We start from the raw sequence: 14,213 nt of genomic DNA, 5'->3' as shown, positions 1-14,213 counted from the left end.
AATTAACAGCTGCTCAAAGCTACATGACACTTTATTTTTAAAAGGTCATAAACTCTGCTTCACTCCAAAGACGGCACGGAGCAATAACAATTATCTTCCCTGTAACGCAAACTATGGCCAATTGAGCTATAGCCCGCTCATAACGAACGCATTGAGAATGTGAAATCAGTTACATCTGTTTTTAACATTTTTCAAGTTTTTCAAAGCAGATGAGTAAGGGTAGGCAACATCAAGGAGCAAGAGGGACACTGCCAGGATTCTGGGCAGCCCCTTGTTGTTCATCAGGGAAGAAACCACGCTGAATGATGGCTGAAGGCTCGGTGACATTCTGCCTTGAAGGGGCCATGAACTCTGCTTTGTTCGAAAGATTGCCACGTCGCTACCACAATCATTCTCACTGTAACAACTTTGCTTAACTAAGCTCGATACAGTGTAGCCCACTTATAACGAACGCAGTTAGAATTGGAAATCAGTTGGTTATATCTATTTCTTGCTAGGTACATCAGGAAATATGAAAGCTATCGACAGGCATGTGTTGTACTGGTGTTAATGAACTCTAACGGAACCCTGGTCATAAAGTGCCCTCAATTTTTTTGTGCAGGCATAAAAAGTAAACACACTGTTTGAACACATATCAATAGAGCCGGAACTTCTAGAGAGGGTTGCAAGGTTGGTGCCCATCTTCCTTCTCTGAGGCAATCGCAACCACCGCTGAAAAAGAATACAATGGTTAAAGGAACACTAACCAAGTCATAACCACCGTCTAAATGCCTAACCATATCAAAGTGTCTAAGGTGTAGGCCGTGTTCCCCAGTTTACCAAGCCAATTTACACACATTTTGGTGTCCCCCCCACAGGCACCCAAGTCACAGCAAGACGGATAGAATGTGGATATGGCTATGGCTTCTTCTCACCTGGTCGAGGAATCCCCCACTGAGGTTGGGGCTACTGCTGGTGCTGTAGCAGTCGCGCGACACGGCCTCTGGCTGGGTCACTCCCCCGTAGTGGCACACCGACCGCTGGTGTGCTGCATACACACAACAAGACACAGACAACACTTGGTCACAACACTCCCGAGGTGAAAGAACGCCGCTGAACGTTCACTAGAGTACAAAGTGCACATTCGTCCTGGGAAAGTAGGTCTAAAAAAATTACGCCCACCTCCCCTCGCGGGAACCCTGGTGTGATGCGACGCTGAGGGGGGTTCAAGCGCAAGCGGAGAGCAACCGTCGATCGAAAGGCCGCTGGAGAGCGGCACACCGGTTATATGCGCAGCGCGCCCGAAGGAGAGGAGACCACGGAGAGAGAGAGTACTGCACATGCGCAGCACCGCGCGCAGTGCTGCCCACCGGCGGAGTAAGAGCGCGCTGGGCCGCACACCCGCAGATTTGAGAGAGTGTGTTCGCTCTCACCTGGGCACGCGCCGGCGCCAGTGCATCTGCTGCGGCTATGACGCAACACAATCCAACACAATCCACTTTATTCCAATCCAATCCAATTCAAATCAAGCCAAGCCAAGCCAAGCCAATCTAATCCAATCCAATGCCCCTCGCGAGAGAGTGTTCGCTATCGGAGAGGAGAGGGGGAGTGGAAAGGCTGCGGACAACAACGGACGCACGCAGGAAGGACGGACAACGGACGCACGCAGGAAGGACGGACAACAACGGACGCACACAGGAAGGACAGGGCCGCCGACAAGAGATGCTCTGAGCGTCGCATCTAAAACATGCGCACATGCTGCAATTGAGTGTAACTCTACACCATGTGAACAGTGGAGGGGATAGTTTGCCACCCTGCGTAACACTGGCCAGGGTGCCTATCATTACTGACATTGCTAGGCATAGGCAAAGAGTACGAGGGGGGGAGGGGGGGGAGAGGGGGCTCGAGCCCTCTCCGGTGTTTCCAGGTGGGGGCTCTGCCCTCCACGGCGATAATGATCCTTGTCCCCTTTACTCCTTAAAGTGCCATTATCAGTGTCATTACCAGTTGACATTTTTTTAGTGTTTCCTCTACCTTTTCAAGTAAACTTTTATTGGGACCTAAAGCTTACTGCATCATTGAATTGAGCAGACGTTGACAGCTGATTTTCATACTTTCCAGTTATTAATTTGAATTCTTTCCATTGGAGGGAAAGCACACCAGAAGCGCTTTAGAAGCACGCACATATGTATGTATGCATGCATGCGTGCATATATATCTGTGTGTGTATATATATATATATACATATGATGGGTACATATCAGCATCATCATCATGAGCTGAAAGTCGCGGGGTGGGCGGGCCCCCCTCGCGAAAATGAAAACTCTCCGCCTATGGCTAGGTCGCAACTTTGGTCAAGAATTCTCCTCTTTGCTCCAATGAAAACACCAAAATTTTTAAGAATTCAAGGGGAGGTAGGGGCAATTATCTTTTTGCACAAAGCACGAGATGGCTATTAGTGGTTCCGCACTTTCCTTGCTCTTCAAAATGTCGTATAACTCTTGTAGGTAGCAAGTGGGCATGACTGCAAAATAATCGCTGCATAAAGTAATAAATACTCTGTCGTTAATGGCCAGTCATTCTGTCGTTAATGGCCAGTCATTCTATGACAGCCCGTCAACCCATTCCTTTTTTTTTTAAAACAAGATCTGTTTGACAAGGGTTGTTTGATGGGTATGGTTAACTTTTTTTCTGAGCACAATTTATTTTATATCTCAATAACTCAAATCTCATCACAACGAAATCCGTGAGCGCATACAAAAATCCGTTATGAAACTTCGTTGGTGTGAAAACGAGATAAAGAGGACAGTGGAGAAGCATTCAGGGCTACACTTACAAACTGAAGTTTATTCTGCGAAAACGAGCACTGATGTACCAAAAAATATAGCCTTCTCCCGCAGGGCAGAGTACATACCTGTGAAGAGGTCGATGCTGCTTGGTACATTGTTACAATGAACGTTAAGGCTCCAAAACATTGGGCCGAGCAAAGACAGTGGCGCAATACACCAAAAAGGTGTATTGGCCAATGATTAACCCTGGATCTTTTCATTTCGTGTGGGTATTGATGCATACACTGTGTTGCATGCGTATGCACAGAGCAGTACACACTCACAGAGGTGCAATATTGGCAAACGCTTTCCCGTGATTTTCAGCTTTGTGCGAGCTCCCAAACTCACACTGTTGTGGCTTCCTCTTCATCAGCAACGTAGCAGATGACACTATAGTTCATCTCACAACCTATCTGCAGCACTGTGGAGGCTACATTGTTATCAATAGTGCGCCCACTGAGGGCGCCTAATCCGCCGTGAAGGGGGTCCTGAAAGGACACTCCCTTCTCCCCTCTCGGCAAGTGGCACCCCACGGCCCCGGCGCCTTTTGTCGCTTCCTTCGCGGTGAGTTAGGCGCCCTGAGGGGGACAACAATGTAGCCTCTACAGTGCTGCAGATAGGTTGTGAGATGAACTATAGTCATCATCATTTCATTATGTTCCACAAAAGCTGTCGCATGCTCTTGTGGCTGCGTCAGCTCACGCCCACTTTTTCTAGCAGACTAGCTTAAAGCTCCATACCATCAAGACATGTCGCTCCGCTTCCTGAGCATCGCACCGCAGCTCGAGGACCCAGAGGTCCAACACACACAATGCTGCCAGCACGGTACTTTGAGGAGTTTCAGCTTTACGATGCATCCAGGATGGCAACGCAACTTAGCTAACTTAAGAGTACAGACTGGCCCACAATTTTTTACCCACCTCGTTATCATCAGCACGAAATGGCCCTCTCCAAAGCAGTTCCAGAGATGTGTGGGCAGTGATGTGATTGGCTCGAGTCATTTTGGGGCAGCTTTTGGAGCAGCCAAAAGTGGGTTTTGGAGCAGCACAATTGGCTTTCGGAGCAGCCAGAATGCACATTTCAATTTTGGAAAAACTGCTACAGGGTCTAGAACACAACCGACAGGAGCCCCAAAAGCAGCACACAGAAATGTTGAAACCAGTAAAATGCCTACAGTGCAGCCTCGACGGTAAAGGTGAAGCATAGAGGCAAGGTTGCTGTGAGTAAAACTGAAGTCTGCGGTGGTTCCGACCACTTTGGAGTTCGCTTGAATGAATTGCTCTAAACAGACAGGTACTGGGGAGTGGGGGCTGGCACTCGACGGCCCACACCAGCACAGCAAAACCAGGGTGACATCCAAATCCAGGGCAACGACCCACACAGAGATGCCCCTCCGAAGTCTCTCTGAACCGGAGGAGCGCGAAAAAACACGGCCGCTCAACTAAGAAGTGATGACTGAACTCCCCTGATGCATCCGCAAAAGGTACCTCCGAGCATACAAAGTACGTGCTACCCTCCTAAGTTGTGGAAAATTCAACACTGCACCTAACGCATTAACATGGTGGAAAATTTGGCTGCCTACAGGAGGAAAAACTTCCCACAACATTTTGACACACGAAAGTTGTCCCTGCGCACTTGCGCATTCACTGCAACAGAGGCTGCCATAATGGAATTCGTAGGTTGCCAGGTGAATACCTGTTAGTGCCGTCAACTTTAATAGGCAGAAAGACAGCGGGCAACGCTGTAAGGGACGGATGATACCACAGATGCGAGCGGAGCGCCAACGAGGCAGTAAATCCAGTCGGCACTACGAAGCATCAACTGGAGGAATGGCGAAGACGTGCTCCTTAGAGTGAGAAAAGGTGAAGATGAACTCTTGAGGCTAGGACGCCAGGACGATTGTATACCCCAACTGTATACCAAGTGCACTTCGGTCGCCAGCCAAAACAAATCACGGAACCGATGGTGGTGCCACCGATTATGCTTGCGCCACCGAATGAACCAATATCAGAACACAACTCAGCTCTACTAGCACTGGAACCTTGCGTCACCGTGCTCGTGGTAATGCCGCAAGCAATGTGGAGAGAGACACTGACCGGGCACGGCGGCCAGCTGGGAGGCGGCCTCGAGCCTGTGCAGGGTGGTGAAGGTGGGCGCCGGGGAGGGTGGCGGCGGGGGTGATGCGGCCACCAGGGAGGGGGGCGAGGAGGCCCCCAGCAGGCCCGCGTCCCCAGGGTGGCTGGCATAGCCAGAGGCCTCAGCCTCCTGGAGGGAGGCCAGGGTGGCCGTCAGCTCCACCAGCTGCTCGTGCGTGAACGACTCCATGACTGCACCGGGAGAGTGGGGAGGACAGGGGGGAGTCTCAGTCAGTCCCACACAACGAGGCTTAGGTGCAGCTAAAAAATGTCGTAGGAGGCAAGCAGTGATAGCTACAGGGCCCCTTCGCAGTTGCTTTGAAGCCGCATCGTGTCACTTGCAGTGGCTTCGGACCTGCACTGGGTACTTTCACTCCATTTTCACCTCACACACAGACAAAAGGTCAACTGTCCTGGGAAATCAACGTTCAATGTATTTCCCACACACTGCCCTCTTTGCAAGTTGATTGCACGTGGCACAGAGCCCACAGTGGCATGGGCATGCCTGCCAACCTGGTGACTTGGGAATTCGTAAAACCCATGAATCGAGGGGGTGGGGCACCACACTCTAATGTTTTTTTTTTAAGTTTAAAAAGGGATCAACGTTCTGTGACAAACGATCTACCGTTTTCAAAACCATAAATGGAAACCGTCAGTCTTGAAGAGTAATGAGCAAAAACTCCACTGAGCATAATAGCTGATGCTCAGCGGGATGTTGTGTTCAACTAAAAACGCCATGAAGAGGCATTCTGCATGAATCACACTAACCACACTGTGCACAAAACCTGTCAAGCTTAGCTGGTTGTCCACGGCTCGCACGTATCCGTGGTGCTTTTTCGAAGACTTGCCACCACGCGAAAAGTTCAAATCACAGGTAGACGTGGTACAGAATGCAAAACTTCTCTCATTTCTTCGATGGCGCCAAGCATGGAAATTCTGACGTGTGCAATTTCCAAAACACGTGGTATGTACTCAAATGATGGGTGGGAGGCGCTTGCACAGATAGGGGTGCTTGATTGGTTTTTTGCGGTAGTTACCATATTTTCACGCGTATAACCCACACCAAAAATGCGAAAATTTCAGTGGCAAAATAGGGGTGCGGATAATACGTGGGGTTTCTCCTTAGTGCAGCTTCACGGCAGTGCGCGTTGCGCCGTGAAGCCGCACTATCCAGAATCAAATGTGCGAGCAACACGCAAGGATTTTTTTGTTCTTTTCTGGCAAGCTGAAAGTGGGGGTGCGGATTGTATGCAAGGGCGAGTTATACGAGCGGAAATACGGTATTTGTGCGTAACTGCACTTTACCTTTAAAGTGATGCAATCAAACAGAACTAGGGTCGCCACCACAATCACCCAGTCACAATTCTTGACAGTGACTTAGATCGGCAGCCACCAATTACACGAACAAGATTCTGTGACGTCATAGAAAAATCATGGAAAAGTGGCGGGGGAGTCGCCACTGCTCCATATGTTTCATTTAATATCTCAATAATTTGTTCGAAGTTTGCGATAAAATTGGCATCATTGTTATTGGGACCAATCAGTCTTTTTACCGAACCATACTTGCATTTTGTCCTCATGGCTTCTTTAGCCCTTCGCAGGCCATTGTCTGCCCGACATAACAACACAGACGTAGTGGTCTGCTGTTGGGGTACGCCTGACTTGGGTGTTCAAGGTTAAATTCGAGGTTAAATCAAGGTTCAAGGTTAAATCACTTTTTTTTTCACAAATGGGTCAAAGGTCTGGACCGTCATGGGCTAAGTGATCACCCTCACGCCCCCTCAAGCACGACAGGAAGACAAATCCGCCAAAGGCATCAGCGAGCCCTTCAAGTGAAGTATCACAGCGGCACAAACAGGGAGGTCAGTCCAGGAGGGCCCAACTCACTTGTCTTGACGGGCTCGTCGTAGTACTCAGATGACAGCCGTGACCGGTCGTCGTCCACCTCGTACTCGGGCCGCGGGATTTCCGTCTGCACAGAAGAGAATACAGTAATGTTAGCCTGGTTTTACCCAAGTTTTTCGCTCACACCGTCTGCAATGTGCTTGTTATGTCTGTACCAGGCCAACATCAGATGCCTGTGCTCTATCCTAGTTGTACATGTGGCTACCTCAAGGCACGAAGGAAGAACTTTACTATACACACGCTAGTTGAGGTCAATGTTGAGAGGCAGCGAAGGACTCTGTTTTGAAGCTCTCAGTTTCCAAAACTGTTGCTTCAGGTACCTACTAAAACCACCTTAGACTTACTCATAAGCAAGCTAGTGCACCCAAAGCAGGAAAAAAATTTTTGAGCACTGTGGTTTTAGCCGTACACTATGACAGTTGGCGCATAATCAGATGGCAGCTGCATGGTTTGGTCGCTTCAAACTCCACTAACACACAGCAAGTTATATTTTCAACATAAATAAAATTCCCAACTCGCCACAACACCAACTCACACCCAGCAAGTTGCATATAACAAGTCACAGCGAGGGAACAACACTGGCAATTTTCTGCAAAATTCTCATTCACCATTCTAAAACACACGGAAACACAACACCAAGCAAGCAGCATCATTCACAAGCAACCCCAAGGCCTGTGGTTATTTTTCTGTCTGTCTTGTCTTTCACGCTGCGATTAGTTAGGAGCACCTACCAACTCACCCAACTTGCAGCTGTCCTAAAACCCCAAGGTTGAGAGCAAGCAAGTGTGGCTTTTTCCCACAGGGCTTCAGGCCTAGTAGGCTTAGTGCTAAGTTTGCGACCCATGCTGAACTACCAGTGAACACTTTGCACACCATTTAGAGTGCAGCTGCAGCAATGCAGCTCCTCGAATTCTCCGATTCTTTACACATTTGTCCTTTTCTTTTTTTTCTTAAAGGTCGCACATTTGGTTCGCTGGTGCCAGCAGCATATGCCCCGCATGAAAGAGCGAACAGGTAGTCGGCCAACTCTACCTCTTGTACCAGAAAGAAAAAAAAAATGTATACTGAAGATGCTTAAAATGACATGCTTGAGATGAACACAAGTGTTGTCAATACCGGAAGCCATAAAATCCCTACCAGAATTGGTTTAACCTTTCCCTTGTGGACCGAGCTGTAACTACTGCACATGGTGGGGAAGGCATCCACGGGAACCATGGCACCGAATGGGAGCAAGCGGGACTAGCCTTAATCTCCGGAACAGTGACGCCGTGGTCGGGTGGCGACGAGTGACCCTCGGGTTCCGGGTTCCACGTGCCGACACCAGTCTCGGGGCTGTACGGGTACACCTGGAAGAGACCGCAGGGGGGAGGAAAAGGGGGGAAGCGCTGTCAGCTCTGCTTACAAGGTGTTAGAGCACAGTTAGTCAGGCATACGTCGTCTTGAATAACAGCCACAGGGGTGCACGGCAACCGTAAAAGGGGCACCAGATGATGCATAGAGCCCTCGTAGGAACAAGAAACTTTTGATAGAGGCACTAAATCACTGATTCCTTGCATGCTTGACAGTGCCACGTTGCTCCTTTGATGACTGGGATGCTAGGCCACCTGGCACGTGCATTGCGCCCGTCTCTTCATCCGATGACAAAGGAATAGCTGAAGGATCAGGCTTCTTGGCCTTGTACCCCTAGAAGCACTTGCTGCGTGTGCCACGGGTGGCTGCAGCAGTGTGTGGTGTGTTGTGGAAGCAGATGCAGGACATTCCGCATCAATGCCTACTATGCCCTCAGTGCCCAGAGGAGTGGGTGTGGAAGGTACAAAACGATTTCCAATAGTGTTGTTGGATGCCACTGCCACTGCTTGTTCCCCAGTAACTGCGACAACATCCTTCAGCAGCAATGCAGGAGGTTGGGGTGGGATCAAGTCATTCCTGTCAACCTGAATCGCCAATGAGACCTGGTAATGCCCCCAGTGATGAACTGCGTCAACATACCTTCCAGAAGTCAAAGTGACGCGAGCCTTCTCTACACTTCTGGGTAAGAGAAGTTTTCGTTCGCCTTGATTCGTCATCGAATTCCTCACAAGTCATACAAAAAGCAGGGAACAGACCACTGCAATGTGAGCACTTGAATTCACGACTATCTCACTCGCCAAGAGTGGGGATCACATTCAGATGCATGTTTGGTGTCCCCTGCATGTGTTAGAGCCATGCCCATGCCAGTGGCAATAAAGCACCAGCATGGGTTTGGGACATACGGTCAGATCTGGCGGCGAATAAAGCCTGCATTTACTGACATATTCAAGTAATGTGCTGCATACACATGCAATTCTAATGCGCTTAGGTTTTAATTTTTTTGTCGTTTCTGCGGACCGTGATTTGTCCGCCGGCTGTTACACCACGAATGCGCAGACATTCAAGCAGGTCAGGCTCTGTCTGCTTTATGAGTAAATTTCTTAAATTACACTCTGAGATGAGTTTAGTGTTTACTAAGGGGTGATAATAATTGGGCAATCACCAGTGATGTTGCCAGTTACTTTGAAGATGACTTCGCTGGATTTTAGTCTTCCGGCTTTGTAATTTGTATCCACACCCCTTTCAATCAACTACTAAATGCCACAGAGAACACTGACTTTGATGTTACCGGCATAGTTTTGTCTGTGCATTCAATACTTGAGAAGAGGGAAAAGTTTTGAAGTGTAGGGCAGCTAGTGGAAAAAAGTTAAGATTGATGCAGCCAGTTTAGTTTAGGGGAAAGATTTAGAAAAGAATAGCATAAAAGAAAGCAGGGAGTTTTGGTGCTGAGTTCACTGAACCCTCTCAGATAACCAGCATGGTTATCTCATCGGCCAGAGCTTGATCAATTAGGGCCTCGATGGCCTCCGTTTGAGACTTCTACCCTCCACTTCAAAACTTCTCGCCACAGTTACACATTGTCACCACTCGCCAACACCAAGACTGCCACCACTGCCACTGTTCAATTACACAGACTTTGTGACTTCATTTTATTATCAATTATAAATGAACCACGCCTGTTTCATAAAAACTTTCTTTATCTTGCTTTCTGTCTGAACCATTTACGCAAGCTAGAAAAACACCATATTTTTCACAAATTTTCCCGAATTTTTTTCAGTCACTAAGAGATTGAAAAAAGCAAGCACATGCCTGCAGTACTCACCGCATCGTAAGACTTGAGCTTCTTCTTTCGGGTGGGCAGCTCACTGGCCGACTTGAGGTCCAGTTCCCAGTACGAACCCTGTGCACGAGAAGAACAGGCACGACGAAACCAGTGAAGAGCATGTCAACAGCCGGAAGACCGTGTACGTTGCAAACTCTAACGCGCAGCCAATACCAAATTTAACATGGACTCAGACGAAAGGCTTGTATAACTAGCATGTCCACCTCAGGTGGCACCTTGAACCAGGCACACTGGATTATACAGTGTCACAAAAATTTATCTGCACCATGTTTTGGTTCATGTGCGCACGACAAACAGGAAACTACTTAATGATTGGGAACCACACAGCAGACATTGAGGAAGTGTTCGACGTGGCCTGGAAATACCCGCAGAAAGTGCAGCATTGCCTGCCCACAGTCAGCCAGTTAACAAACACTGTCTCGCTGAAATGCCCCAACCACACGCAAAGATATCCATATTTGTTAAATAAGCTCAAACACGAAGAACCTACACGATGTTGCAAGTGACGACAAATAAATGCCACTAATTCCATTTACATGTGTCAGCTCGTTTTTACCCTTCTGTGACACGCTGTTATGAAATCGACTTCAGTTGAGCTATGTTTCATTAAACAGACTTCTCTGGCCCCGACACTTGTTTAGTTATAAACTTACAGTAAATCCGCAAAGAGCCGTGACAGCTAGAACCTCACACTAAGCACTCGATAGTAAAACAGTACAAACTGAGCTGGAAGACAACAACATAAGGAAATCGGAACTCCACTCATATTTTTTTTATTCTCATACAGGGTGTTGCGACGATAATTGGAACACATTAAAAAATTTTCCTGAGCGAACCGCCGCTCTGTTCGCGCTCAAACTTGCCACGAAGGTCGCATTTTGTGGTCTATTTTGTTTGATACCGGGAACAACGATGGTACTTACCTGTGTATTCTGAAAATAAATAAAAACGATTTTCGCCTATGGGAAAATGGCGGCTGATTTGGACGCGCGAGCCAGCGCAAGTTGATGTTGGAACGACGGAACTACCTGCAGAGTGAAACGCACGTTTGGGATTCCCGTACAGAGCCAAATGGTGCAGCAGAAGATCAGAAAAAGCGGCTAGAAATGAGCCAGCAGACGATCAGAAAACTCGGTTTTCGGGCTCGCACGTCCAAATCAGCCGCCATTTCCCATAGGTGAAAATCGTTTTTATTTATTTTTCAGGATAAACAGGCAAGTACTATCGTTGTTCCCGGGATCAAACAAAATAGACCACAAAATGCAACCTTCGTGGCAAGTTTGAGCGCGAACAGAGTGGCGGTTTGCTCAGAAAAAAATTTTAAAGTGTTCCAATTACCGTCACAACACACTGTATTTGATCTCAGTTTGCATGCTCTTATTTCCCGAAGCATGTGCCAACTTTCCCACCAACCAGTCTGTCTGCTCATACTAAGTGCTGTCCTTTTGAAGAGTGAAGGTGCAAAGCCAGTCCAAGCAAATGGGCTAAACTAACTGTGCTAGGCTCACCAACGGGTCTTCTAATTGAAACAGCCAACCACTGAAGACCACTTTGCCCAAGTAGGGCCGCAAGTTGCAGCCTGAAAAAATTATTTTCATGGGAACTGCTTCTAGCCTCAGGTCAACACTCTGCTTCGGTGTCAAGCCCGACAGTCCTGTCTAACAGCACCCATTTTTATAAAGGAAAGCCAGGCGAAAGAAGAAATAAAAGGAGGAGTAAAAAAATGTGGGACCAATCCACGTTGAGTAGGTGGTTGGACTGCATCATGTGTGCATTGCAGCAATTAAACTACTCTAGGTGCTTTGTTGTCAACACTGTGTAAGTTTCAGGGCGCACATGAAACAGGTCATGTGATACTGCCCTTGTTGGGCTTAACATTGCTGGGCAGCCATAACGTTAAGCAGAACGCCATTCCAATCAACATTAAACTCATTGTCATCAAGCTGTAGGCCCCGGTTAATGGCATGACTTCAAAACATAGCGCTAGGCCTAACCGCAAGCCCAGCGATGCACCAAGCAACACCAAACTTATCATACATCAAGCTGTGGGTACCAATTAATGCTGCTAGACTGCAAAGCGAAACTTAGGCCTAAAACCGAGCCATCGCATACCTACGTAACCCTAATTGCGCACGCAAGACAGGAGATATACCGCAGGTGAGTGTTATCCAACTCTCCTCTGCGGGTATGTGCTTGATGATGATAATATCGGGACACAAGAAATGAAAAATCCCAGAGTCATCAATCCAGAGTCATCAATAACGTGGTAATGCGTAAAGGAACAAACACCACCCCTTCAGAACTCCATTAACATCACGAGAAGGCCCTTCTCGGTTAGCCATCACACCACACATAATAGTTGACATTGTGCCAGTGGCCTTTTTTTTTAAAAAAATAGCACTGACGCTCTCGAAAACAGGATGGTGGCAGAAAACAGCAGCGCAAATGAAACAAGTGCGACGCAACGCCACTTGCACAAGCACAGCATTTCTCGCCGCAAACGCAGCCGCTCGCAGCCGGTCCTCATCGGAAGCAAGCTGCACTGACAAGCATTACGAGCTGCAGCATGATAAGGGCATGCACAGCGATAAAAAGTACACGTCTGCCCCTTCGAACCGAGCCCTCAGCAGCAATTAGTCTTCATGCGTCGGAGGGAAAGGGCGGCAGCAACTTCAGCGCAAGAAGAGCCCTCAACAAGCCGCAAGACACGCAGAAGCAGACTGGGGAATGGCGCAAAGTTCAGAAGAAAGCCCACACGTGCACCCCTAAGCGAGACAAATGATGACAGCCGGCACCCCGCTGTGAAGAGAGCCGGAGACGGCGGCAGGCACTCTCTGATCTATCACCGCCATTTTCGCAATCCACATGCTGCCCCCCATCCTCGGCGGAAGGCTAATAATATTCTTGGAAAGGGCAGCGAGTGTCGCGCCTGGTATTTCGCACACCACGATTCACGACAAAAGTCGGACAGGGCAGAATAAAAATAATCTCCGAATTGCCCGCCTCGTGAAGTGACCTAACGTCACCGCACTTACACCGGATCAAGCCTAGCATTTGAGGGATGCACTAAAGAGCGCGAAACACAAAACACTCGGCGAGGGCTGTCAAAAAAAAAAAACGACGTCGCAAGTGTGTGCCGTCCTGATGCTCAACATACAAGAAACTCGACGCATGTCAACCACACTTCGCAACTCAAAAATCCGCTAAATGGCAACTTATATTCGCCCCAAAAGGTGGCCCTACCTTTACTATCTGTAAACGTAGAAAATGTTCTGTCATTAGTGTACGAGGCTCAGTGATTTCAGGCACTAATTGCATAAATAGCCGTTTTTAAAACATTCTCACTAATTGAGGAATGCACTCCACAACAAAAAATGTCAATTCCAGCAGTTCTCATCGGAGGACATTCCACAGAACCCTCGAGGGTTAAGAAAAGTGTTTCGGGAACTTTGAGAGTCCAAGTGGGGATGTGATGGGTTACGAAGTTGCACACAGTGCAACACAAAGTACACGGTTAAAAGCTTCACACACTTTATTTTATTCGCACCCCTTTGAAATGCATCTATGCTAGCTCACTACTCCACATCATGGTTGCGCTCAAACACAGTCGCATGTGGTTTTGCCAAGGCCTTGACCCCATTTAAGAGACACGGTACTAACCCATAGAACAGTATGCTCACGTCAAGGGCCTTTTTGTTGCTTGGCTCGGTTATTCCACTAAGCAAATGCGTACGCTAATAGACAAAATAATACGCTGACTCATCAAAAAGAAACGTTTGCAATTTTGTTTATGCTGCACACTTATGAATACACTCACATAGCCGCTCTCACAACCTTCCGTCAAGAATGTGCAGAACACAAAAAATAATGCCCCCGAAAGGTTATTTGCTGAGTCAGAGCTGCGAATGCTCCAACGCCACTCTGTACATTCAGCTTCTCAGCCCACCGCCCTCTTGATCCCTAAAACACTTCGACTCAGGTTCACAAAACCGATTCGAAGCATTCTCACTCGAGTTCCCACTGACGCAAGGAAGTTCGTGGCAAGTGTTCTTTGGGGCCAATAACTTTGCTCATGCAGGCATCTTGCACGACAAAACCAGAGCTTGTTTCCATTGATGGCAACAGCCCAAGCTGCTGCCGATAATAGAAAGTATGCACTGCAGTGTTTATGCT

The 14,213-nt window shown here is 48.0% G+C and overlaps 1 protein-coding gene across 1 annotated transcript in view; it reads right to left on the bottom strand.

Annotated features, from left to right (window-relative positions):
- The window catches only part of LOC144169150 (uncharacterized), a 67,632-nt gene that overhangs the window by 13,829 nt on the left and 39,590 nt on the right, over positions 1 to 14,213 (bottom strand). The window contains exons 3-7 of the mRNA XM_077698182.1: positions 10,020 to 10,097; positions 8,092 to 8,193; positions 6,830 to 6,914; positions 4,904 to 5,134; positions 915 to 1,027 (exon numbers count right to left, since the gene is read on the bottom strand). Coding sequence (XP_077554308.1) covers positions 915 to 1,027; positions 4,904 to 5,134; positions 6,830 to 6,914; positions 8,092 to 8,193; positions 10,020 to 10,097 — 609 coding nt within the window. The remainder of the gene's footprint in view (positions 1 to 914; positions 1,028 to 4,903; positions 5,135 to 6,829; positions 6,915 to 8,091; positions 8,194 to 10,019; positions 10,098 to 14,213) is intronic.

Source organism: Haemaphysalis longicornis, unplaced genomic scaffold (genome assembly GCF_048455015.1).
Source record: "Haemaphysalis longicornis isolate Haplotype H1 unplaced genomic scaffold, Haemaphysalis longicornis Haplotype H1 scaffold_2, whole genome shotgun sequence".
NCBI classification, from domain to species: domain Eukaryota; kingdom Metazoa; phylum Arthropoda; class Arachnida; order Ixodida; family Ixodidae; genus Haemaphysalis; species Haemaphysalis longicornis.
Note: the sequence above shows the minus strand (reverse complement) of the source record. Positions and strands in the feature narration are given on the sequence as shown.